Source organism: Carya illinoinensis, chromosome 11 (genome assembly GCF_018687715.1).
Source record: "Carya illinoinensis cultivar Pawnee chromosome 11, C.illinoinensisPawnee_v1, whole genome shotgun sequence".
NCBI lineage: Eukaryota > Viridiplantae > Streptophyta > Magnoliopsida > Fagales > Juglandaceae > Carya > Carya illinoinensis.
This window is the reverse complement of record NC_056762.1, coordinates 9928920-9955785: the sequence shown is the minus strand read 5'-3', so window position 1 is coordinate 9955785 and position 26866 is coordinate 9928920. Positions and strand designations below refer to the sequence as shown.

Below are 26866 nucleotides of genomic sequence, written 5' to 3'. Positions count from 1 at the left end.
GTAATGAAATCTTCCTTTCAAAAAAAAAAAAAAAGATGTTTCTTAAAATTGTAGCAATCAGTTCTAGTTCTTCCACACTCAAAGTTTGTGTCATCTTCCTGCATACAAGCCCAAAATCTACTTCTTCTGATGACCACTTTTGAATTGGACTACTCCCATTTGCCTAGACATCCACTGTTGCAATACAACTCCAAATCACATGACAAACTGTTTCTTCATATTGATTACAGATTGGACAGCAAGGTTTTTCAAGCACCTTTCTTCTAAACAAGTTTCTTCTTGTTGACAAGCAATTATTTAAGGCTTTCCATAAGAACATCTTAATGACCCCTGGGACTTTTAACCTCCAAATGTCACTCTATCCTTCCTTTTCAAAAGAAACAATTGAAAACTCCCCTAGTATCATTCTTCTTCTCTGCATGTCAAAGTGATATGCAGATTTCACATTAAAGACCCCACTCCTTGAAGGTGCCCATATTTGCTTATCTAGTCTACCAGTTTTACTAAGAGGTCAGCCACAAATAATTCCTATTTCATCTTCGTTGAAAACTTCCTTCACCCCATCCACCTTCCACTCACCCTTACGTTAGTCAATTACCACAACCACCCTATCTTCCTCATAGAAACATTTAATAGGAGATTGGACTTTGTACGAGGATAGTTAAGGAATCCACCTATCTCTCCATATTTTAATACCCTCCCCATTGCCAACCCTCCACACTAACCCCTCTTTTAACATATCAATAGCGCCCCCACCCCCCCTCCCCCTCCCAAAATAGACTTCTCTAGATTAAAGAAGGACTTCTACCCAGGTTTGCCTCAAACATTGGATGATTATAGTACTTGTCATGCAAGACCTTTGTTGTAATGGACTCTAGATTTAGCAAAACTCTTCAACACTGCTTAGCTAAAAGAGCTTTATTAAAACTCTCTAGCTCCCTAAATCCAAGGCCCCCACATTTCTTTGAAGCTCCCATTTTGTCCCAGCCCATCCAGCTTATCTTTTTGTCATTTTCTTTAAAGCTCCACTAGAACTTGGCCATCTCAGCTACTATTTCCTTGCACAGATTTTTTGGGAGTGCAAAAATACTCATACAATAAGTTGGAATCGACTAAATCACAACTTTTAAAAGAACTTCTTTCCCAATAAGAGACAGGAAGTGATTCTTCTAGTTGTTTATTCTTTGCCACACTCTATCTTTAATACATTTGAAAGTATCATACCTAGATTTCTCAATCATTGTAGGTAATCCCAGGTACTTTTCAAAACTATTCTAAACTCGAGCACCCAGATCTTTTGTAATTCTCTCCCAATCCCCTATTCTTCCATTTGAGCTAAACATGATGGTAGTCTTCTGTTTGTTGAGGCATTGCCCTAAAGCCTTTTCATATAACTACAAAATGCTTATGATCTTCACCCATTCCTCCCAACATGCTCTTCCAAAGATGATGCAGCCATCAGCAAAGAGGAGATGAGTAAGCTTTATTTCTCCTCTTGCCACTGCCACACCTCTAATTAGATCTACCCCTTCTGCCTCATTTAGCAAACCACTCAAACCTTCAACACATAATAAGAAAAGATAGGGAGATAGAGGACATCCCTGCCTTAGACCCTTTGATGGTATTATCACCTCTCTAGGCTGTCCATTCAACAAAATAACATAAGAAACAATGTTGATGCAAGCATGATCAAACTAATCCATCTCCGCCCAAACCCCATTTTCAACATAATTGCCTCAAGATAGCTCCACTCAACTCTATCATAGGCTTTTGAAATGTCTAGCTTCAAGGCCATAGCCCCCATTTTACTCTTGAGTCTGGTTTTCATAGAGTGTAAGGCCTCATAAGCTACCACTATATTGTTAGTGATCAATCTGCCCAAGATAAAGGTACTTTGATTCTGTGAGACCACTCCATTTAACACATTTTTCAATTTGTTTGCCAAGGCTTTTGCAATGAGCTTGTAGAAGACATTGCACAAGCTTATTGGCTTGAAATCCTCCACCTTTACAAGCTCAGACAGCTTTGGGATCAAAGTTATGTATGTGAAGTTCAAGGAATTTTCTATCATACCACCATTCAAGAAACTGAGAGCTGCTTCATTGAACTCTCCACCAATAGTCTCCCATAAATTCTGATAAAAACAAGTAATGTAGCCATCTGGACCAGGAGATTTGTGAAGGCCCATATCTCTCAACACTGCCTCCACCTCCTCCCTACTAAATCTCTTTTCCAACTCCTCATTCATACAACTTATTACTTTCAGACCAATGGGATGTATGCATTCCTCAATAGCCTCTCTTGAAGGAGATTCAGATCTATACACATCAAAAAAGTGCCTTCTGAAAGCCTCAGCAATCTCATCCTCTTCAACCATTAAAACTGATTGAGCATCCAATACTGAAAGCACTTTATTTCTTTTCTTTCTTTGATTGGCACAAGCATGGAAGAATTAGTGTTCATATCTCCCAAGTTATACTTATTTCTTTTTGCCCTTTGCCTCCACCTTATATCCTCTTGCTCAAGCAATTTCCCAACCTCTTTTTTAAGCTCTTTTTAATTCAGCTACAACTTGAGGACCTTCCATATCTTGCAATTCTTTTATCTATTTTGATAGCAGCTCTATGTTTCCTCCCCTTTCCCTATCCCTCTTTTTGAAGTCCTTTGTTAGCTCACCACTACATCTTTGCAACAAATTCTGCTGCTTGATGGGTTCAAGTGTTAGCTGTTTCCTCTCCCAAACTTTTTTCACCACCATCTCACAATCCTCTTGCCTTAACCAACTTGCTTTGAATTTAAATAGAAACCTCCTTCTCGTCTCCCTATATCTTTCATTCCTTGCCATCATTAAAATAGGTTTGTGGTCTGAGCTTTTGGCAACCAAACCTTCCACCTTTACTAAATGGAACCTCCCTCTCCATTCCTTGTTTGCCACATACCTGTCAAGTCTTTCCTTTGTAAAAGTATGGTCATCATGACCATTACTCCATGTAAAACAGTCTCCCACATATCCCATATCAAATAATTCATTTGTTTCTAAGGCCTCACGAAACATCACCATCTGTCCCTTAGGTCTCAACTAACCCCTTAGCTTTTCACTTTGGGCCAATATTTCATTAAAATCCACTACAACACACCAAGCCATTCATTCTCTAGGTTTTATCCTAGACAACAACTTCCAAGTAAATTCCCTCTTGGCTGCCTCAGGGTGCCCATAAAAATCAGTGAAATTCCACTCTTTTGCACTACCTTCCTTTACTTTAGCATTGATATACCACTGTGAGAAACTAATAATCTTCACTTTCACTCTACCTTCCCAGAACAGAGCCAAACCCCCTCTTTTCTCAAGTGAGTCAACCACAAAACAACCCTTCATCCCTAGCTTAGTTTTCAATCCCTCCACTCTTCTTGTTTTCACCATAGTCTCCATCAAAGAAACCATAACAGGCCTCTTATCCTTAACCAAATGGCTAAGGTCTTGAACTATCCGAGGGTTGCCAAGCCATCAGCAGTTCGAACATAAAGTAATCATTGATCTTGGTGGGGCTGCTTAGCAACTTCCACCATAAAGTTTGCATTCATACCCCCCATTTCAACAACTCCCCTTCTTATTCTTTTTTTCCTCTCCCCTCCACAGTCCCAACCTCTTCTATGTTACATACTGCATTTCTTTTCAAAGCCATATTAAAAGCTAGAGACTCACCATAAGATTTTGAGACATGAGCCCTCCTCTTCCAGTTGTTGGTTCTCCCCCTCCTTAATTCATCATCATGCTGCAAGTTTGCTGAGGAAAACTCACTAGTAGTAGCATATGAGATTACCTCCTTAGGATCTTCCTTTGAGCTCATTGTAATTGGTACTAGGACATTATCTGCTTTGATCAGCTTTGGTTCCTCAACCCCTTGTGTCATCCCTAGCACCTTTGCCATTGTTGTTCCACCCTCCATGCTCCTCTTATCCCAAACCAAAACATCTTCACCCGTCACATCCTCTCCACTTTCCTCCCGATCAACACTAGTAGAGCTTCCTCCTATTCCTGTAGATTTTGACTATCTATCAGCTATACTATGACTAGCTGTTGAGGTCTCATCCAAGCTTCAAACTACTTTGAGGCATGCGATACCTCATATTTATGTGTATTTTTATTGAAAGATTATCTAAATTATTATAATAAGTAGTTCTCTTATTTTAAATTAAGGAAAAATCTATTTGCAAGCATAATTGTGCACTAATATGTGCACCAATCTAATATGATTGGTCAAAAAGTAGATTTTATTGAAAATAATGCTAATTTAAATTTTAAATATGAAAGAATCATTATTGGTACACAGATTAGTACGCAACTTTGCTTATATGTAGCAAAACTCTAAAATTAAACGTGTCTTTCGTTATATTATTTTATGATTTTTAAATTGTGAGATTTAAATAATGTGTTTTCTTGATATTAATAATTACTTCACATTTAAATTACTCTCTAACTTGAATTATTTTATTATTGAGTTTTAACTATTTTATTTTATTACTATTGAGTTGTAATGTTTTTATTTGGATTTTATTTATTTTATTGTGCTCATTATTTTAAAGTAGCTTATTGTTGAATTCTATTGTTTTATTTTATAAAGTCACTGTATTTAAATTATTTTATTTAACTCTTCGTTTTAAAATTTATTTTTATTGGATCAGTTTTAAGTCCTTAAGCTGAAAAAGTGTGGACATTATTTCTTTCCCTTCCTTTTTTCTTTTTCTCTCTTTTTCTTTTTTCTTTTCTCTTTCTTCTTTCTTTTTCTTCCTTCTTTTTCTCCTTATTCCTTCCCTAGCCCACGCAACCCTCTCCCTTTTCTCTTCTCCTCCGTGTGTCCTCCCTCCGCCTAGCATCGCTGTCGTGCACTACCAGATCTCACCGCCCACCCCATCGCCTTCCCCCTCACGCCGGCAAGCTCACCCATGTTGGCCATCACTCCTCATGCTCTCTCTCTCCTCCCCTGGCCCTGTGTAACCCGAATGGGTTGTGTAATTTCTGCGCAGCCTTGCGCCACCATCCGGCACCATCACCACCACCACAGCTTCCCCTTCCAAAGCCAACATCCTCCACCAATCTCTGTCCCTAACTTCCAGCTGTCTGCTTTCACAAAGCCCAAGACCCCTCACAGTTTTCTCCCCTTTCCATGGCCGTTCGCCGTCGCCTGGCCACCACACCACGAACAACGGCTTCCCCATCCACCAGTGACCTCCCCTATCCATTCTCATGCCCTACCGTGACATATATCCACCACACTCTCCCTTACTCTCCCACGACCTCTTTTCCTCAAAGTTGGCCAATCTCCTCCGTGCGCCGCCACCCAACGGCCACCAGCCACTATGATCAACTCCACTAACCTCCATGAGCCATTCCCTAGGCTTTCCTAGTCTTTGTTTGCCTTCGTTCAGATTTGGGTATTTTGGTACCCACGGCTACAGTGCATTGTGCACTATTAAATTGCTTTGCCGACGCCTTTTGCAGTTTGTTGATTCTTCGAAAATTATTTTAAAACACTATAAGTATTTTTCAAACTTATTTTAAGATTTAAATATATTTTTACTTTAACAATAATTTGTGATTGGTTGGTTGTGCCGGACTGAGTCTGAGGAATCGGGGGTCGGATGGATTTGAGGATGTAGTTATTTATGTTTGGGTATTTTATGTCATGTCATTTGTATTGCATGGTGCATGCATATACATGTGTTGAAAATTGAAAATTGGGTTTTTAAGTGTTAATAGATTTTTGGGTGCGTGTGTATCACGACCCCAAGCCGAGATAAGGCATTATCTTGGTGGAGCTCCTCTGGTCACTCGGGAGCGAAAAATACTGAATGACATCTCTTGGGTTGTCGTTGTCGTTGGGCAACAACAGGCTTGGACGATACAGTAATGCTATCGTGCCAATTCCGTGTGGCTGGTGGGGACTAGAGGATACCTGGTCATGGTACGTGCTGGGTATCGCTCGTGTAGATGTCACATGCATGGTCGTTACCTGTGGTGTGGTATAGGAACCAGAGTGTGTGGATGATCCCTAGGGAAGAGATCTCATGGTGCATACAATAAAATTTGAAACTGGTTTTGATATTGGATATGGGCTATCTTCTGGAAAAATGACGAGTTTTGGTTAAAGGATATTTGTTGGCCATTTTCTAGGAAAATGACGGGAATTTATAAGTGAATTTTTGTGGACCATTTTTTTGAAAAAAATAATAAATTTCTTATTTTGGACCATTATCTGGAATAATGGCAAGGAAATATTTTAATGGAATTGTTTGGGCCAAAAATAAGATTTTGGCGTGCGTTGGAAAAATGATTATTTTGGAAAATGTTATTTTCAAATTTCATGCATATGGAATCCTATTCATGCATATTGTTGAGATTTTAATGTATTTCTATCTTGTGGGTTGCTTAAATTATTACTTACCTGCGGTACAGTCTTTGGTACCATAGATTTTGATGTAGAGGACGAGAAGGTTGAGCCTGAGGATGGAGGATTGACTGGTGCTCTTAGTTATTATTTGGAAATTATTTTCTCTATCTTTAAATTATGTATTTTGGATTTACGATGTTATTGGAACTTGTAATATTTTTGGTAGGCTTGTGTTTAAGCGAGCTTGATTTTAAATCTATATTTAAAATTCTGGTACTTAGTTGAATGACTTTTATTAACTATTGCATTATTTTTGTTGTACACGTATTACATATACACACACTTAGCACTTAGCGATGAGATACGTGACCCGTGTTGTCATCATCCCCAATGCTTCGATTCCTGTGTTCCATACGTGAGAGTTAAAGGCATCACAAGGCACCTCCTTCTTGTGAACCCCCCACCTCTCCTCCCAAACCAAACACCCATGTTTAGATAGCATTATACAGCCACATCAAAAGCAGATCCAAGGTAATTTTTCATACCTAAAAGGGATCTAAATCTGCTTCACAGTCCTCCCCTGAGAATGATTTTGTAAGCTCGCACTACACTTTCACCCTCAGAAATTGACCCTAGGCCAACTCATTCTCCTCCCCTTCCACCTCCAACACTCCCATAATGGACTTGCCAATAGCTTTTCCCATTTTGCAATTCAACCCTCCTCGAGGCAAATTATACATTTGGATCCAGAAATTTGCCATGGAGAAGTTAAGAAGATGAGCATGTGTACTTCCATCAAACGGCTTTAATGCAAAGAAATAGTTGTCAAACAGTCATGGACAACCAGCAAGGACTCTATTCCTATCTCCCTGATTCGCAAAGGTCACCATGAAAATATTAGATCCATTCTCAGTAAATTCCATATACATGTTGACTCACCATATATTTCCATCGTCTTTCTCACAACCTCCTTTCCAATTACTTGATCTGAGCAAACTCTTCCTACTAGACTCCTTTCACCCTTCCTACTTAACTCCTCCATATCTTCCAAATCCACCGCTATCAGATTACTCTCCTCTTCATTTAATTGTAATTGCTCTCACTCAACTTCTATTTTCTCCATCTTCAACCTTCACATCCACCGTTAATGGTTGACTTCACCTCCCCTTATTCCCACAAGAATAATAGAGACTAACTAACTTCTTACCTGTCGCTTTTTGGAGGGGAGAGAGAGAGAGAGAAGAGTACCAATCATATGGTTAGTTTGTTGACCCTACAAATATAATTTTTTGATACTAATTTTACACCTAATCTTATATCTTTTTTCCCTTTAAAAGTAGATAGATCTCATAAATTAGGGTTTCGTTTAGATTCAAAAAGCATTTATCTCATCTCATCTCATTATTACAACTTTTTTAAATTCCTACACAAAATATAATAAACAATTCAAAATTTTTAAATATTAAAATAATGATAATAATATTTTGTTCAACTTTTATCTTTTATCTCCTTATTTGTTTTTAGAGATGAGATGAGTTGAGATTAAAATTGAAAGTTGAATAAAATATTATTAGAATATATTAAAATTTTTATTCAACTTTCATCTTTTATTTTCTCGTTTGTTTTCAGAGATGAGATGAGTTAAGATTAAAATTAAAAGTTAAATAAAATATTATTAAAATATATTATTTTAATATTATTTTTATATTAGATTTAAAAAAGTTAAATTATTTATTTTATTTTATGTAAAAATTTAAAAAAATTATAATAATTAGATTAGATAATATGTAACTTTTTATAAAAATGAAGAGACAAACCTTCTTGTCTCATTTCATAGATATTGTCGTATTTCTATCTGCCTCGCCGTTAATGGTGTGCCTCATGCTACGAGTGTATTGGGTATTTGTATCTAAAAATTTCACTTTACTTGCACCCCAAGAACAAGCATCAGACCGCCAACTTGTTCAACCTCTCGCTCCGGTCTGGACTCTGGAGTCTTCATTGTCGTCGTCATCGCCCAAAGAGGCTTTTGATATTTCCAACTTTTCGGGATTTTCGACATTACTGCTGTCATCATCATCGACGAAAATCGTCAATAATGTTGGTTCAGCTTCCTCGCTTGACCAACACTCTGAGAGACCCCTTCGACGTCGATCAGGCCTATCTCCAACGGAAATTAATCCTCCAAAACTACAATAGGCCTCGCAAGTAATCATTTTCTCTCATTCGGTTCCTCTTATATTCTCTTGTCATTTGCTGAGAAATCTTATTATTGTATGGGAAATTCGACTTCTGAATCTAGGAACTTTTAACGGTTAATCGAAATTAGTGGAACATATTAGTGGTATGATTTTCGGCGTTGAACTGACAAACAAAAGTTCTCATCTGAAGTGGGGTTGATACAATTTCTCTTAGTTAAACCGACCTTTTTCTTTGTATGATATAATCAAGTTAAGTTAAGGCCCGACATTTAATTATTTTTCCCTTATTAGCAACCAAATCAGAGAAGTGAGCTTTATAAGGATTATGAAATCTGTGATAGGTCCCATTGCTTGTGGCCTTTCTGGGGTTTATGACATTTGTGCTGGGTCCATTGCAAGCATTTTATTTCCAAATTGCTTTCTTTTCTGCTAAATAATATGGTAATAATTATTTGAATTTTTGAACCGTGTTATTTAGTTCTGGGAGCTCACTTGATGAGTCAGAGCTTGCCCGGAAGATCATACACCGGTGGGAAGAAGGTACTCTAATGCTGTACCTTCTTACTATATTGTAATTATGCACTAAAACACACATGCACACACTTTTGTTTCATGGAACTTGTCTTACTGTTTCTGTGTTAATGGGATTTTGAGGTGCAGCCTCTTTTGAAGTTCGACAAGCATACAAGCAGTTTATTGCGGCAGTAGTGGAGTTGATTGATGGCGAAATGCCCTCAGAAGAGTTTCACGAGGTGGCAGTTGCTGTATATCGTCTTTTTGGCGTGCCAGTGGAGGAGGACAGTGTTGATAGAAACATTGCCGAGAAGAAGTAAAAATTTGCTCTTCCAATGTTTTATGTTATTTCTGTTAATATGGAAGATAAAATGACTGAAGAATTGAATTTTGCTATTTCGTAGGCTGCATCTTTTTTTCTAACTTATGATATTCATAAATTGTATTAGCGAGAAATTCTGCATTAATAAGATAAAAGTGTGTAAAATATTGGTGACATGATAGACTAAAGACCAAAATTAGAAAAACCATATATGACTTACCAAATATAGACACTGTGGTGCTTGAATAATGTCCCTCTCTTGGTTCATCTGTTAAATGCAGATGAGTGTGTAACTTAAACTTACAAATATGTTATTGAACTTATTACTACTGATATGCAGGTTAGAATTGCAAAAGCTTCTTGATCACGTGGTTGCTGACACTAATCTGGAGAGAGTTGCCTCTCTATCTCAAAATCTTTTTGGGTTGGTATCAACCGACCATAGGTCTCTACATGATTTGGAGACGCATGTAAATGGGAGTTCTAATGATTTAGAATTTGGTGCTGACCTTATTTTTCAAGCACCAACAAGGTTTCTGATGGATGTTTCTTTGGAGGATGGGGAATTACCGGGTGTGGAAAGCTTTGCTCCTTATTCTTCGTTTCATGAAGGCTGGTTTGAACATAATGACTCTCAACATAATCCTAGTGCTTCTAATGGGGGAAACTTTAATTTGAGTTGTTTAAGAGATGCATGTGATCGGATAGTTAGGGAATGTACTTCACAGCTTTCCAGGGATGAACTAGCGATGGCAATTTGTCGAGTTCTTGACTCAGACAAACCTGGTGAGGAGGTATGGGTAGGCATTTTTGTTCGTGTTTTTAAGTGTTGCTATTGAGCCTGTATTTCATGACAACTAAGTTCCTGGTCATTTAAAAATATCTTTTTTAATTGTTTTGGAAGATTGCTGGTGATTTGTTGGATCTCGTTGGTGATAGTGCATTTGAGACTGTTCAAAACATTTTGTCGGTAAGGCTGTGAACTTTTCTTGGTGTTTTTATGAATTTAACCCCCCCCCCTCCCCAAACAAATATAAAAAAAGGAAAAAGTTTATTGATTTGGTTGCCCAGTTGCCCTTGGAGCCTTCTTCCAAACTTGCCAACTGGTGTTTGTAAAAGTAAATTGCTTTCTATGCTCCTTTCCAGACATGATCTATGATCGATTTTTGAGGAGTAAGTACTTGTTGGATTTGAAAGGTAAATAATATGTTTTGCTTTTCAAAAGATCTTATTTTACCTATAAGAAATTTTATCTTGCTTTTGAAAGGCATTGCTTAAATTTCTTTATTAGAACTGTGCAACAAGTGTTGTGCTGTCTTGTTAACACCTTCAAGCATCACAGTAGACTAGTTTATTCTTTTAAAGGAGGCTTGTTGTACCTAATGGGTTGAAATTTAATTCAATAAAGACTAACTACTACTTTTCCACATTGTCCTAATGTGACAGTTTTGAACGATATATTGTCTATTGTTGCAGTAGTCTAATCTGAAAATTTTCTGAATATGGATGAAGTTTCCTTTCCTTTTATCTATTTCTGCAGCACCGAAAGGAACTTGTTGATGCTATCCATCATGGATTTCTGGTACTGAAATCTGAAAAAACGGCTTCAAATGCTCAATCACGTATGCCAAGTTATGGTACTCAGGTATCATCTGGCTTTTATGTGAAAAACTTCTCTTGCTAACTTATAATTCATTAAAATGTTAGATTCTTCATCAATTCGTCTCTTGCCAATCCTGTTTTAGGTTACAGTTCAAACAGAGTCAGGAAAGCAAATTGATAAACTTCGGCGCAAGGAGGAAAAAAGACATAGAAGAGGAACAGAATATGGAGCTGAGAATGACTTGTCTGCTGCTGATTTTTCTTCTTTACTTCAAGCAAGTGAAACAAAAAATCTTCTTGATGATCTGGTTGGATCTGGCCCAGGGGCCCAGTCCCTAGCGGTTACTGCTCTCCCTCAAGGAACTGTCAGGAAGCATTATAAGGGATATGAGGAGGTCATTATCCCCCCAACACCAACCGCTCAAATGAAACCTGGAGAGAGACTGGTAACCCCCCCCCCCCCCCCCCCCCCCCTCTCTCCCTCTCCTCTTTTTTCTCACTTCCCTCCCGCAGTTTTTGTGATATATAGATTCATATTGGTCATGATAAATTATCAATCTTATTCTATTGATTGATTGTTCACCTGTTGCGCTTAAAATTGACAACTTCGAGATTTGTGGATTGGTTAGTGTGCAAGATCACGGGGAAAAGAAAAAACATATGTGGCTAATGAGTTATTTCTGTAGCAGATTACTGAGAGTTGGACTTGAAAAGAAAAATTGCTGAATTTGGAACAAAGCTTGTATGTTAAAAAATGGCATTTACAATCCCCCCTAATACCGTTATGTTACTTCTGTATGGTATTTTCGCCGCTCTCTCTGTCTCTCCCTGCCCCTCCATCCTTTTGAGTGCTTCAATGATTTTGAGATTCAGGATTTCTAGTCGATGCGGTTGCAACCATGTGCACTTGAGTTAATGTAATGATATGTGAGACATAAAAGTTTTGTTATTGATTTGTGATATTGAAAATAAATATAGGCTTGCCACTATGGACAAAGTGGTGTGATAGTTATGATAAAACACGCCAATCATTTAATGTTCTGTGCAAGACTGTAGCCTCCTATATATTTAAGACTTTCGAACTAGTTGTGCATGGGAGGTATTATCAGAGGTTACAATGAAATCCTTATATGCTCTAGATAGTCACTATGCTGGATGATTCTTAAAGATTCACTATGTTCGATGATTCTTAAAGATTCACAATCTTGACCAACACCAAGCGATATCAGTGTTAGGACCCTTTTCTTTTGAGCATCATATTGCAGTTTCCCTATGAATATGCAGATTATGTGGTATGGGTTGGCACCAAGAAGTGAGGTCTACAACAAAAATTACTGTACAGTGTTTGCATTGTAGGGTGTGCATCAATTAATCAAAATAAAAAGAAACCAGCTGTTGCCATTTCCCAGATTACTAAAATATTCTGATCTAACATGCTTCACAATATATAGAAACTTACCCTTGTCTTTCATCTTTGACACTAGCTTGAAGTTAAATGATAATTTAGTGCATGTTTGGGATTGCGGTGGGAAATGCAGCTTATAGTTTTAGGGTTTATAACTTATAACTTAAATAATAAGCTCTATACTTCAAAAGCTGTTTACTGTTTGATAAACATGTATCTAAAATACTTTTAAAGTGAGTTACATTAATTTTTTAAAAATAAACAGTTATCTGTAGGAGCTTTTCGATAAAAGCTTTAATTTGGTGCTTTTTAAAAAAGTAGACTTTCAGCTTTTTTAGGTGGTTAAAGCATTTTTTATAAATTTACCAAACATATCATTTTTTCTTTAAAAGAGCTTTTAAACAGTTAAAAGCACTTTTTAAGCTTTCAAACTCAATCCCAAACAGGCTCTTACTCTATTCATCATTCATAAGCCTTTAGATAGTTATCTCTTCTGCAGCCTTTGATGATTATATGATCATATCTCTGTTACATGGAAATTTTGTCAAACTAGATTTGATTTGCCTATGATTTATGTGTCAAATTGTACTATTAATTAGTATTGCTTGGTTAATTAATGATTGTAGGAGTCAATTGTTCGTATTGGTCCGTCAATTGTTCGTATTGGTCCTTTTTACTTTTTTCTCTTCAAACTATTGTATGTTGTCAGATTGAGATAAAGGAGTTAGATGACTTTGCTCAAGCTGCTTTTCGTGGCTACAAATCTCTGAACCGCATTCAGAGTCGGATATTTCAAACAGTTTATCACACTAATGAGAATATACTAGTGAGTTCTCTGTTTTTAAATATGAGGATATCATTGAAGTGAATTTTTGCCTTTAATATTTCCGAAGTGTTTTTTGTACATTTGCAGGTTTGTGCTCCGACAGGAGCTGGCAAAACAAATATTGCTATGATTTCTATTCTCCATGAGGTGCGCAATCACTTAGCCTTACCTTGGTTCCTCTGTTATTTTGGGGTTTTAGATTTTCTTGTTATTCTATATATTTTGAGGTGGAAGTGAAAAATTTCACAATTTGGTTCTATGAGGATGTGAAACCCTTGAGCACGATGTGCATTTAACTTTTCCATATGGAAGAGCTCATAAGATGTTGAAGGACCTGGAGAGATTATTACATCCGATATTGTATGGACATCTCCTCTGTTGTTTATTTTCTTTATTAATATACAGATAGCTTTGCTAATTCATAAGCATATATAGGTTATATGCATTCTCTGTCTCTGAATCGTATTGGGTCAAACAAGAATAGAATTAATATATTTGCCGATAAATAATGACAGTCACTGTACTTTTAGTTGTGATAACATTTTCAAACTCCAATTTAATTTGATTGTGCAACTTGAATTAAGAAAATGATACTGGCAGTGCCTGTTATAGGTTCTGAAATTAAGGTGTATGAGGTGAGTGATTTGTCTTATGGCAGATTGGTCAGCACTTCAAGGATGGTTACTTGCATAAAGATGAGTTTAAGATAGTTTATGTTGCTCCCATGAAGGTAAAACTAACAAATACTCTATCCCTTTTTTATTTTTTGTGTTATATACTCCATGTATTTGAGGGGTGGGAGGAGGCAGCATGAGCAATGCGATTGATATGATATTTCTGGTAATGATCTGTCTAGGCATTAGCTGCAGAGGTAACATCAACATTTAGCCATCGTTTATCTCCTTTGAACATGACTGTGAGAGAACTGACTGGAGACATGCAACTTTCTAAGAATGAACTTGAAGAAACTCAGGTTGACTCTTTTTTTATTTATTTATAAAAGTAGACATTCTTGGTTGCTATGGCAATATCTATGGAGGAAGCTGTGGCTAATTTTCTTAGTGCTTGTCAATCAGATGATAGTAACGACACCTGAGAAATGGGATGTCATCACCCGCAAGAGCAGTGACATGTCACTTTCAGTGCTGGTGAAGCTCTTAATTATTGATGAAGTGCATCTCTTGAATGACGATAGAGGCCCTGTAATAGAGGCACTTGTTGCTCGGACCCTCCGTCAGGTAAAGATTTAGTGGATCATCATTTCTTCTTATGAAATTTATACTTTAATCGTTGTAAGATAAATGAGTATTTTCAATTGTGACTATGCTTGTGAAGTTGGCTGAATTCTGTCAATTGTTCTTACTCTTAGTTTTCAGCTTTTGATGTCTGTCTAACATTAAATTATGATCTTTATGACCCTATCCCGCAGGTACAACACTTTTTTTTTATAAGTAAAAATATTATAAATATCAATAGGAGTAATCAAGTACACTGAATGTATACAAGAAAACACCTAGCCCATATTAGAGAGCCCCTAATGACCCAAAAAGCCCATGAAAAACAACCCAAAATACCCCAAGCCTGAATTGGAAAGGAACACACCTCCCCGACCCCAACCCCTTGTTTCCCGAATTCAAAAGAGAACCTCTCCTTTAACCGATGTCGCTTATGCTAGCTTAGAAAGTACAGATTTTTTTTGTGTATTAGGACATTTTGATAAGCATTATATCCTTCTTTCCTTTACTTTCGTATTTGTTCGTTTGTTATCCAGTTTGCTCCTGCAGACAGGCATGGCTCTATTTGTTTTTTTTTTGTTTGTTTTTCTTTTCTGGTGTTCCAAATTCGCTTTTCACTTTGCTGGTCTTGAGTATGTAGGTTTAAGTGATGACAATTTGGGTTTGAGTTTTTTATTTTAAAAAAATGATGCATAAGAATATAATTGGGACTCCTTATTAATGATGGGTAGCCTTCATGGTGTAATTTTGGTTATTAAATTACTTACCAAAATTTTTTTGTTATTAAATCAGTAATGATTTTTTGGGGTACTACTTGGATATTGTTAGTGTGTCCTAGGGTTTTCGCAATTGGGGTGATATTGTATGTAGATTGTTATGTTGATGTTACCGAAGTGTTTGTTTTGGCCATTGATACTTTAGCATTGCATCTCTTGTAGTCAATGGATAAGTGGTTGTACAATGTACTTCATTGTAATTCTTTTCTTTCTTTTACAGGTGGAGTCAACACAAACAATGATACGCATCGTGGGGCTTTCAGCCACTCTACCTAATTATTTGGAGGTATTTTTGGCCATATTGTTGCGTATAATTACCTTCTCATTATTCTCTAGATGCCAAATTTGAAGCCTCTTTTGCTTTTCAACTTTTAATATGAATTCCATCTATTTCATGAACACCTAAGGTCGCGCAATTTTTGAGAGTGAATCCAGAGATGGGACTCTTCTTCTTTGATTCTAGCTATCGTCCTGTTCCTCTTGCTCAACAGTATATTGGAATTAGTGAGCAGAACTTTGCAGCTCGCAATGAATTGTTGAACGAAATATGCTATAAAAAGGTTTATGCTTTCCACATTGGCTTACGTGCATGTAATTTGCTGGAGTGGCAATTAAAAGCTTTTTGTGTGCCAGGTGGTTGATTCATTAAGGCAAGGTCATCAGGCAATGGTGTTTGTTCATTCACGAAAGGACACTGCAAAAACAGCCCAGAAATTGGTATATTCCCCTACTTTCCATCAGGATGTAAATAGTTTGGGTGTGTTATTTGCCTTGAAATCCTTGAGTACTAGTTCGAATTAGTTATCATCCAAAAATATGGCTTATTATTCAATGAAGCTTTGGATGGTTGTGAAAGCTATTGAATCAGCTATAGCAATATAGCGTTATGCACCTTTTCAACTCACAACAACTGTTCTGTTCATGGATATATGTTACTAAATCTTCTTATTTGCCTGGGGTTTTGTTTTGGTATATAAAGCTGATGTTAATGTTGCCTTTTGCTCAAAAGAAAAAAGAGATGCATTCTGAAATGCATGACATCTTGTTGATTTTAGGAAAGAAAAAATCTACACAACCTCCTACTATTCACAGAACCTCCACACACCACAATTTTTTTAATTTTTATTATTTTTTTCTTTTTTCAAATATTTAATATATGAATAATGAATAGAAGAATTGAATTAACTTAAGAAGAATAAACACAAAAAAAAATTTAAAAAAAAAAATTAAAAATTTGAAAAAGAAGTGGTGTGTGGAGGTTGGGAGGTTGTGTGGCATTGCTCTTTAGGAAATGGCAATGTATATGATTATGGGTGGGTATTATGCATGTCTATTAGTGGGCAATCTTATTTGAGTCTTATCAGTGCACACTTTGCTTTCACTGATTCTTATTAGTGCATGCTTTGGTTTCACTAATATTATTTAGGGCATGTTAAACAGGTTGAACTTGGCCGAAAATATGATGATCTGGAGGTCTTCAAGAATGATACACATCCACAATTTAACTTAATAAAGGCAAGGAACTAAAAGCCTCATTTTTATTATGTTCTTCATGATTATGTCTCGCCTTTTATTCATTGATATCACTTTATTGTTTTCAGAGGGAAGTTGTTAAGTCCAGAAATAAAGATCTTGTTGAGCTTTTTGAATATGGAATTGGTGTTCATCATGCTGGGATGCTTCGTGCAGATAGAGGTCTGACTGAGCGTCTTTTCTCTGATGGACTCTTGAAGGTTAAACTCATTCAATTTTCAGTCTTAGCTTGGTACTTTTGGATTTTGGTGAGGTTTTTGTGCATTAATCTGCTGTTTTAGGTACTGGTTTGCACAGCAACTTTGGCATGGGGTGTAAATCTGCCGGCTCACACTGTTGTGATTAAGGTTTGTGCTTTTAATATTATTTACTGTATATGCTTGAATTACTGCAAATGATAGAGTTATCAAACTCCATAACCTAAGATATTGTATAATGGACTAGTGGGGTAATATCTTAAATTATCCTCAAATCAAATTCTTTGCTTCTAAAACCTCAATATCTTCACTTCTTTGACAGTTGACTTGTTTATAGAATCTCTTGTACTTTTTCTTGAAACAATAGATAGTTGGTAGTGGTTGTAGTCATTTTTAACCCTCCTCTGCCAAAAGGTTTAAATGGATGCTGTAATGTAACTTTTTCTTTTTGAGTATGCTTTTTTAAAGCTTTGACTTGCTGCTTGTAGTAAGCAAGTGCTCTACTGTCTGGTGGGGTGCTGACATCAAAATTTACTCTTGCCAGTCATGATTGGTTGTTTGCTACCAAGACAATCTGTTTTCAGTCGTCTTTTTTATTTAGCCGATCTGAGCAAGAGGACCTTTTCTGCATGGCCTTATTACTAGATAGCTTGAATCAAAAGTTGTAATGTCAATAACAATTTATCATAGCCAGAATCTGTGCATCTGTGTTGTTCGCTCAGTCAAGTGCTCTGCTTTCTTCATGTCTACAGTTTGATTGCAGAAATATTGTGTACACTCATGACTCATGATTGTTATGTGCTCTGCTTTATTATTGGTTGCAACCTGATTGCATCATTATTGTACTGATGAATATATAAGCTTTTGTAGCGCAGTAAGTCTCTTATAGCTTTTCCTCTTACATTTTGTTTTTTTCTGCACCTTCATCCTTCAGGGTACACAATTATATGATCCGAAGGCTGGTGGGTGGCGAGACCTAGGCATGCTTGATGTTATGCAGGCAAGACCTAAGATTTCCTCTTATAATACGTTAGAAGTTGACTTACTAGATACCTCTACTTTTTATTCACTGTCCAGCTGTTTTTTCTGTTCACATTCATGCCTCTATTTAGATCTTCGGAAGGGCTGGTAGACCTCAGTTTGACAAAAGTGGTGAAGGTATAATAATCACGTCCCACGAGAAATTAGCCTACTATCTGCGATTGCTGACGAGTCAACTCCCTATTGAAAGTCAGGTACTTGTATATGGCATTTGGTTGATTGTGGGAACTTGTAATATTTTGTTTGAGATGTATGTTTTGTGTTTCTAATGTGCATTTGGCGTGGTCAACAGAGAAAGAATTCGCTCTAAAACCATATCCCAAGGCCCTGATCAAATTCAAAAGTCTATCCTTGGGTGTGCAGAATATGAATGCGTTAAGTTATTGAAAATATTAAGTGCAGGTTGGCAAGTTGGAAGAGGATGTATATGTTGAAAAGTGGTAGACTCACCTTAATTGAGGGCACTCTTTCCAATTTGCATGAATATTTCTTGTCCTTGTTTCCAGTACCCTCTGGTGTGGCTAATCATATTGAGAAGCTCCAATGCTACTTTTTGTGGGGTGGATAGGTTAAGAGTTCAAAATTTACCCACTTAATTTGGATAGGGGTTTAAAGCTCAAAACTTGCTTGTGTTCATCACAACTATGGAAGTGGTTGTGGCAAAATCAATGAGAGAGGGAGTCTTTGTAGAAACTATAATAGATTCCAAGTTTGGTGGTGTTTGGGGTGTGGTGCTCAGATGAGGTACATGGACTGTATAGGGTGGGGCTGTGGAAAAATATCAAATGGGGTATTCTTTAGGTACACTAGACTTGAGGTGGGTGCGAAGATAGGGCCTCCAGGCAAGCTTTCCCAATAGTTTTTAGGATTGCACATGAGTAAGAGGTTTCAGCGGCTGATTTATTGGAGGTTTTCAGTGGCTCTTCATGTGGAATATCAATTTCCTCATCAAGGCTCAGGATTGGGAGGTTGGTGCTGTCAAAGAATTCTTCAATTTACTGTACTCTATTAGATTAAGTGCTGGAGGTATGGACAAGATTCTTTGGAGCCCTTCAAAGAAAGGGAAGTGCACTATATGTTCATTTTGTGAGGTCTTCACTACTCAGGGAGCATTCACTTTCCTTGGAGAAGCATATGGAGAAGTAAGGCACACTAAAAGCTGTTTTGCCTAGACGACATTCCTTGGGAAGATTGTTGCAATGGAAAACCTAAGGAAGTGGCAGATATTATGGTTTATTGGTGTTGTATTTTTGACAATAGAGCATAATTATTATTTTCTTCTTTTATCTATCAAAAACAATAGAGCTAATTGATAGATTGTTTGCTACTTCATTGCAAGGTTGCTAGAGGCCTGTGGAACGAGTTCTTTGGTAGAATGGTGTTAGTTTGGGTTATGCTTAGAAGGTTTGTAGACCTTTGTGGAAGTTGGAGAGGTTTATATGGAAATTCACAAATTTCAGCAGTGTAGAAGATGGCTATCATATGCTTCTTGTGGTGTATTTAGAGGGAAAATAATGATTGAAATCTTGAATATCATGAATGGACAATGGGTGAACTTAGATGTCTCTTCTTTAATACTTTGTTCCTATAGGCGATAGTTGGGGATTAAGGCTATGTTTGGGCACTTAGATGATCTCATCTCAAAATTTTTCATAATTTTCTTCCCAAACTTCATTCAAACATAAAACACTTTTCAATTTCAAATTTTCAACTTTTTCATGTAATCATTACCTAATCATTACAACTTTTCCAAACTAACAAACAAAACACAAAAAACAATACAACTTTTTCAAATTTCAAAACAAAAATTATATTCGAACAATATTTTAACTTTATAATATTTTTATTCAACTTTTTCTCTCATTTCCCAAAACCCAATAAAATATTTTAACTTAAATCATTTCACTACTATTCACAAATTATTTCACTGGTATTCACAAAATTCTCATCTCATCTCATTACTCAAGCATGCCCTAAGTTTCCATGGTGTACTTATATCTACTTATATTTCTTAATCAGGCTTTCTCTTGTATGCATTCTACGCATTCGATATTCCTATTGTTCTTATTAGTGACATTTTTTAAAACTTAAAAAAGAATAGTTGAAAGTCTAATGGATAAAACTTTTGGGACACATTTATGCAAACTTCAAACATATAATTTCCTGTTATAGTACATTATTTTGTGATGGGTTGTAGTCCTTATAAGGAAAAACGTTTTCTGAGTTTGAAGTAGAGGGGATTATGATCATTCATTCTGATAATGCCCCATAATGACTTATAAGTGTAGGTGGTGTATTAGATCCCATATTGCTTGGAAGGAAGAAGTTCCTGCCCTTTATAATGGTTCCAATGGGGCTCCAATTGTACCATTGACTAGTTTTTTTGGAGTAGGGCCTAGATGTGGCTTGGGCCTCTCTTGGAGCGTTACAAATGATATCAGTGTCAAACTTGAGAAACCAGAGAAAACAAGAAGAGTGCTTTTGGAAAAACTGACTATCTCGTTCAGCCATCTCTCATTATTCAGGGCATTAGCCAATGCTTTACAAGGAAAGTAAATATTATGCTATACATGGAAAGTCTAAATTATCTATCAGTTCCTAATATTCAGCAGCTATACACGGAAATATATTTTGTGTACAGCTAATATTAACAGAGAAATAAAGTCACATGTAATAGCCAAACATTCCTAAATTATATACGTTAACAATCAGATCCTATTCCAACCAAAAATGTGGAACATGAGTCGTACCACCTGAAAATGGCCCAACGGGGATGTTGGGAACTTAAGGGGGAGATACTTTATGATCAATAAAATTTTGTTTGCTGATAAAAAAAAGGAAAAGGGGGGGGGGGGGGGGGGGGGGTGGACATTGTGATACCATATTGACTAATGAGTGTAGGTAGTATATGTGATCCCAAAATGCTTGGGTGGGAGAAGTTCTTGTCTTTATAAGGGCTTGGGGCTCCAATTGTACCATTGACTAATCCTTTTAGAGTAGGTCGCATATGTGGCTTGGGCCTCCCTTGGGGTGTTGTTCATATCACCAAAAGCTCTTTTTTTTTTTTTGGGGGGGGGGGGGGGGGGGGTTGCCAATCAATGTCATTGCGGAAGATGTATATCGTGGCTATACATCTCTGAAGTCGTTCTCCTTCCCTATTAATTCTGATCCTTGTTCTTGGTCTCTATGAAAAGTCCATTTGATGGGAAAGAGTCCATGTTCAAGCCTTTTTTTGGGTAAGTAAGAATAAAATAAATAGGCAGAACGATACAAAATCACTAGGGCATACCCTATGCAACAACTGACATCATAGAGAGGCCCTGACCAACATCACAACTAAGTAGGGAAAAGGAATGAACAAGAACTACGATCTATAAGAAGTACAAGAAAGATCCCAAGAGCTAAAAAACAGCTATTGTCCATGGTGGGATGGAGCCCACGGAGGGAATTTGCAAAGCAAGGTGGTGAAAACTTCTCGAGTGTAAAACATAACATTTTGTGTGTAACATCACTTGAATACCTTTGGTCATATTCTGGCTCTTGTAGAGTATGGGTGCAATGCCCCAAGGGAAGGCTTAAGCCACATCTGAGCCTGTACTCCAAAATGACTAGTCAATTGTACAATTGGAGCTCCATTAGGTCTTTGATGGCCGCAATATTAACTAGGAGCAATCTAGGCAATTTTGAGAATTCGGTGGGTAATGGTGTATAAACGGTAGAACTTGGAGCATTTCAAACTGCCAAACCAAGGTGAAAGCCATTGTGGAGACCCTTAAGAAGTGTGTTAAAAAGGGGGGGGGGGTTAAGGGAGAAGTAATGAGCACAGGGGAACGCCCTTGGAAATTCAGTCTTAGTGAGAAACCAATGTGCTTTTTTGAAGGAGGTTAAACTTGCTTTAGAAAGAGTGGAATTGGGCATGAAGTGTTAGGGGCCAATGGACCTCCAAAAGACAAAATACCCATCCCATATACTTAGGAAAGCTCCAATTGATGGATTGTGTGTGCCATGGGCTACAACTTACAAGACTTCAATCCATTTTGTCACTAGATTTAGGGCTGGTTTGGATTCTAAGATGGTTTTAGATGAAAGATGAAAGTTGAATAAAATATTATTAGAATATTTTTTTTAATATTATTATTGTTTTGGGGTTTGAAAATGTTGAATTGGGATTTGAAAATTTTGAATTGTCTATTATATTTTGTGTGGGAATTTGGGAAAGTTGTAATGATGAGATGAGATGAGATGGAACGCTTTTTGAATCCAAATGTGGCCTTAAGTAAGTTGGATCATGGCAACATGGACCTTGTGAGTAGCTTCGGACCTAGAGACTTATTCCGTAATGGGCTAGACTCAAGAGCCCAATCAAAGAAGACAAGGGTGAGCACATGGATGCTAAGCCATGGATCTGTTCAGACCCTAACCTAAAACGATGGGTAACTTGAGAACCAAGCTTGGTATGGGGCATAATCCTTGGGCATGAAAGTGAACTCGGATGAGGCTTTGGGTTCCTTGCATTAAGATGCAATGCCAATGTTGCCGGTTGCCAATGTTGGGTCCAAACAACCGAAACGTCCCAACATGCAAGCTCAGCTACTAGTTGATGGCTAGACTCATTGGAGCTCAGGTTTCTTTCACATAATACACTGGTGGAGCTTTTGGTGCCAGAATTTTGAGGGTGAATGCTACTTTAGGAGCTCAAGTTTGTTTATCAATTCAATCCAATGGATCTCTAGCAGCCAAATAGTGGCAGTAAAGGGATATGATTCTTTTTTTTGGAGAGGACTCAAGTTATTGTGAGCCGTTGAATTGCAGCCCCTTGGCTATAAGGTAAAAGGCTTTTATAATTTTGTGGGTTTGTCTTGTGAGGGGTGAGGAAGAATTGATGGCTTTGTTTACTGCCATCAAACCTCGCCGCCACCAAAAGACTCTGATCAGGACTCCTATGTCGTCTTCCAAATCTTTGAATGAAGGAAACCACGAAATAAGGAGTGTGATTTGTTCCATTATTATTAAAGGTGGCACCTCTAGTAGAGGTAGTTGAAAGGGAAGGGGATTCTTATTGGTGAATGAGGACTAAGATATTGTCTTGGAATGCACAGGGGCTGAATGAGGGGCTTCGCCTATTTTAATTAAACTTTTATTTACTGATCAAAAAAAGAGAGGGGAAAATGGTTGGGGATTAAGAATCTATTTAGGGAGTGGAAGGCTATTTTTGTTTGAAGCTTGTGGGGCTGCTGGCGTGCAGATTGGTGTTTTTGGGATGCAAAAGGGCATTCTAGAGGGGTTTTGCTCATGTGGGATGAGGGCATCACTGAAAAAACTGAGGATATATGAGTGTATACATGGTAGCATGCAGCTTAAACATGTTGATTACAATCATTTTATGGGCTTTTGTAGGCGTTTATCGCCCTAATAATTAGGGGTGAGATTCGGCCAATTTGGACCAGAGAAACCGACCGGACCGGCCATTTTTTGACCAACCGGTTTGGTCCCAAATTACATAGGACCAAATTCATTCGGTCCGGTCCCCGGTCCAAGGGTTTTTCACCCTGGATCAGACTGAATGAAAAGTAAAAAAAAAAATTATTTTATTATTTATATAAATAATTATATATAATTAATTATTAATATATCACAATATTACGTAAGTATTATATTCTTTAATGTATAACTATAATATATAGTACTAGTATATGTTAATATATTAACATATTATAAGAGTTCTAGTATAAATTATAGTAGATGTATAAATTTATAATAGTATTAGTATAGTTAATATGTTACTATTAAATCACTATAACTACATAGAGTATTATTTAATGTAGTATTACCAATTTATCACTAACATATAGCATATTAGTAATACTACTAGTATAGTTATTAGTTATAGTATTGGTACTAAGTCTATAACTATATATATTTAAATTGCTACCTGTGTACTTGGGCTATGCCTATTTACTATGAATAAAATCTCTATTATCTATCAAAAAAATATATATTTAGATCAAGGTATTATTATATTCTTTAATTTATAACTATAATATATAGTACTAGTATATATTAACAATTGTACAATTTATTATGTAATTTTCATTTAATAAGTCACGTAATTTTAATTTAGTATTTTAAATAATTTTTTTTAATCAATTTACAAAAAGGGTTGGTCCCTAGGGATGTTCGGTCCGGGGAAAATGATGAATTTCGGTCCATCACCTGGACCAGACCGGACCGTGCTCACCCCTAAATTTGAAATAATGACTATGATATACAATTCTTTTGGGATGAGCTGGTGGAATTTTTTTGAGGTCTACTTGGATCATCTTTGCACTTGTGTTGTTTGTTATTGTGCTTTGAATATGTTTTTGGGCTGAGAATTTAATCTAGCCAAATCAGAGTTCGACCTTGGTTGGAACAGTTGTTGATGTAGAAGGACTGATGCATCTATTGGATGTAGAGTGCCTTCAATGCCTATGAAGTATTTGGGTCTTCTGTTTGGGGCTTCATTTAGGGTAAAATCTATCTGGGATGACATTATCGAGGAGTTGAAACGTTGTTTGGCTAGGTGAAAATTCTAATTATTGAAAGGTCGATGGATAAATCTGATAGCTAGTTCTCTTTCAAATTTGCCAACTTACTTTTGTCTCTTATCTCCATACCTATTGTGGTAGCCCATTGTCTTGAAAAACTTCCATATGATTTATTATGGTTACTTGTTATGGTTTTATGCCATGAATGAGATGAATTGTGGGGAACTGTAATAGAAATAAAATGCAGCAGAATGTGGGTATTCATATGATGTTAGTGGGTCTTTTGAGGTGTGGGTGTGGAAAAACATCATAATACAGTTGGGGGATTTTTCTCATGGTCTTCGGTTTGAGATGGGGATGGGCCTAAGATCATATTTCGACATGATGCATGGTGTGGGGACCAGCCTTTTTAGAATTTCCCATTGCAAGGAACCGTCGGTAGTAGAACTTATGCAGATTTAGAATGGACGCTGATGGAGTGTCAATTTTATTAGAGCAAGCTGAGAGGAGGTGGAGCTGATAAGATATGCTAGATTCTTCCAAAGATAAACCTGAGTTAAAGTATTTATGCCATGTGTTTTCCTTTGGAAAATCTTTGGAGAAAAAGGCACCATCAAGGGTAACATTCTTTGTTTGGTTGGCAATTCCAAGGAAGATGTTAATTGTGGATAACTTGAGAAAGAGGAATCTTGTAGTACTGGACTGGTGTTGTATGTTGTTAGCAAGGTGGAGAAAGCATTGCTCATCTTATGCTTTGCTGAAAGGTGGCTTGGGATTTATGGGAATCAATATTTCATACCTTTGGGATTGAATGGGTTATGCTCTGGTGGATTTTATGGCTTGTTGGCATAGTCGTGTTGGTAGCCAGAGCAATTTAAATGTTTGGAGAGTGGTCCCCTTGTGTTTGATGTGGTGTATTTGGTAGGAACACAATGCTTAACTTTGGAAGATTGTGACAGGATAGTGCTAGAATCAAGAATCTTTGTGTTCAACGCCTTTTATTTGTGGAGGTGGCATGTAATAGTTTCGGCACTTATAGCTTTCTAGACTTCATGGAGTTGTGTTTCTTTTTTAATCTGTACAGCTAGGTGTTTCCTATTGTATGCTTCCTTTGTACTTGGGTTGTGCCCCTTTGTTCCTTTGAATAAAATTTACCTTATCAAGGGGTTTCTGTCAAAGTTTTGATTACCATTTCGTTCCGGCAGAATTTTCCGTGCCAGAACAGTGACGGGCATGGTGGAGGTAGGTGTTCTGTACTGGGTCAAACACCGGTCGTTTCGGTCAATTTATGGCCCATTTTTGGTGTACCGGACGAAATGTATATTTCGGTCCGAGATGTTGAAAGCAGGGCATGGGCCATGGCATTTTTGTAGTTACTTTGAAACTCCTGGCCTTTTCGTCATTTTGGCTCCAGCACTTTGACACTCATGAAGATCCCATTTTCGTGTCTGGTAGCTGGCTTCTAACATAAACGTCTTTTCATCTTACACGCTGAGTTGACTCTCTCTAACTATTAAACAACTTGTATTAGCAATTGGACATTTTTGCTTATACTGTACTTGAATTGGTTGGAAACACAACAACAGCCACTTCGATAGAAATTAGTGGATTGAGAATGCTGTTTATGATTCAAGCGACTGGATTGACGTCAAACAAAATATACATGATATAAGGGTAATCTTTATACTGGCTATTATTCAAGTTAACAAGGGGTAATTGGACTGGAAAATTCAAATTCCATTCAACTGTAGTTATCATGAGCCCCTATATTTTTCTGAGCTAGTGCAAATTAACAAGTACATGGGTTGTTTGTCAAAGCAGGAATTAAAACGAGAGATAATATACAGCGTGTTTTGTGGTTTAAGGTCATTGATATTGTGATGCTGCTATTCTTGTGTTCTTCATCAAGTGCAAATCTTTGCTCATCATGCAATAAATATCAGGATATCTTGTTAGTAATTGGCTTACTTTTCATGTTTCATGATATCTCTCTTCATATGTGCAGTTTATTAGCTCCTTGAAAGATAATTTGAACGCAGAAGTAGCATTGGGTACAGTAACTAATGTTAAGGAAGCCTGCGCGTGGCTTGGATATACATATCTTTTTATAAGGATGAGGTTGAATCCTCTGGCATATGGTATTGGATGGGATGAGGTATGGTGTGTCTGTTAATGTAAATCAATATCAATTTATATACACATGTATATTGTATGTATATATATCTGATATAGCCTATTTCCTTATAATGTCTTGTTTGACAATTAAATATAGAAACATGTGGTCTAACATTTTTCTATC

The 26866-nt window shown here is 37.0% G+C and overlaps 2 protein-coding genes across 4 annotated transcripts in view; one reads left to right on the top strand and one right to left on the bottom strand.

Moving 5' to 3' along the window:
- Window positions 1-2605: 2605 nt before the first annotated feature.
- Window positions 2606-3061, bottom strand: LOC122282195. Its single transcript, XM_043094146.1, has one exon. It carries the CDS (start codon window positions 3059-3061, stop codon window positions 2606-2608), a length of 456 nt encoding a protein of 151 aa, XP_042950080.1.
- A 5202-nt stretch (window positions 3062-8263) lies between these two features.
- Window positions 8264-26866, top strand: part of LOC122280700 (DExH-box ATP-dependent RNA helicase DExH14) — a 49539-nt gene continuing 30936 nt past the window's right edge. The window contains exons 1-21 of one of the 3 annotated variants that reach the window (XM_043091682.1): window positions 8264-8597; window positions 9069-9130; window positions 9251-9419; window positions 9766-10219; window positions 10330-10395; window positions 10966-11070; window positions 11171-11473; window positions 13142-13258; window positions 13346-13405; window positions 13917-13988; window positions 14115-14231; window positions 14335-14496; window positions 15490-15555; window positions 15677-15829; window positions 15903-15986; window positions 16710-16784; window positions 16871-17002; window positions 17084-17149; window positions 17934-17999; window positions 18112-18234; window positions 26573-26722. In XM_043091682.1, coding sequence (XP_042947616.1) covers window positions 8488-8597; window positions 9069-9130; window positions 9251-9419; window positions 9766-10219; window positions 10330-10395; window positions 10966-11070; window positions 11171-11473; window positions 13142-13258; window positions 13346-13405; window positions 13917-13988; window positions 14115-14231; window positions 14335-14496; window positions 15490-15555; window positions 15677-15829; window positions 15903-15986; window positions 16710-16784; window positions 16871-17002; window positions 17084-17149; window positions 17934-17999; window positions 18112-18234; window positions 26573-26722 — 2712 coding nt within the window. In that variant the 5' untranslated portion in view covers window positions 8264-8487. The remainder of the gene's footprint in view (window positions 8598-9068; window positions 9131-9250; window positions 9420-9765; window positions 10220-10329; window positions 10396-10965; window positions 11071-11170; window positions 11474-13141; window positions 13259-13345; window positions 13406-13916; window positions 13989-14114; window positions 14232-14334; window positions 14497-15489; window positions 15556-15676; window positions 15830-15902; window positions 15987-16709; window positions 16785-16870; window positions 17003-17083; window positions 17150-17933; window positions 18000-18111; window positions 18235-26572; window positions 26723-26866) is intronic. The other 2 variants (XM_043091681.1, XM_043091680.1) reach the window with 2 other exon arrangements.

Coding starts and splice junctions, on each gene's coding strand:
- LOC122282195 (XM_043094146.1), bottom strand. CDS start 3,061: ATGGTGATGTTTCGTGAGGCCTTAGAAACAAATGAATTATTTGATATG.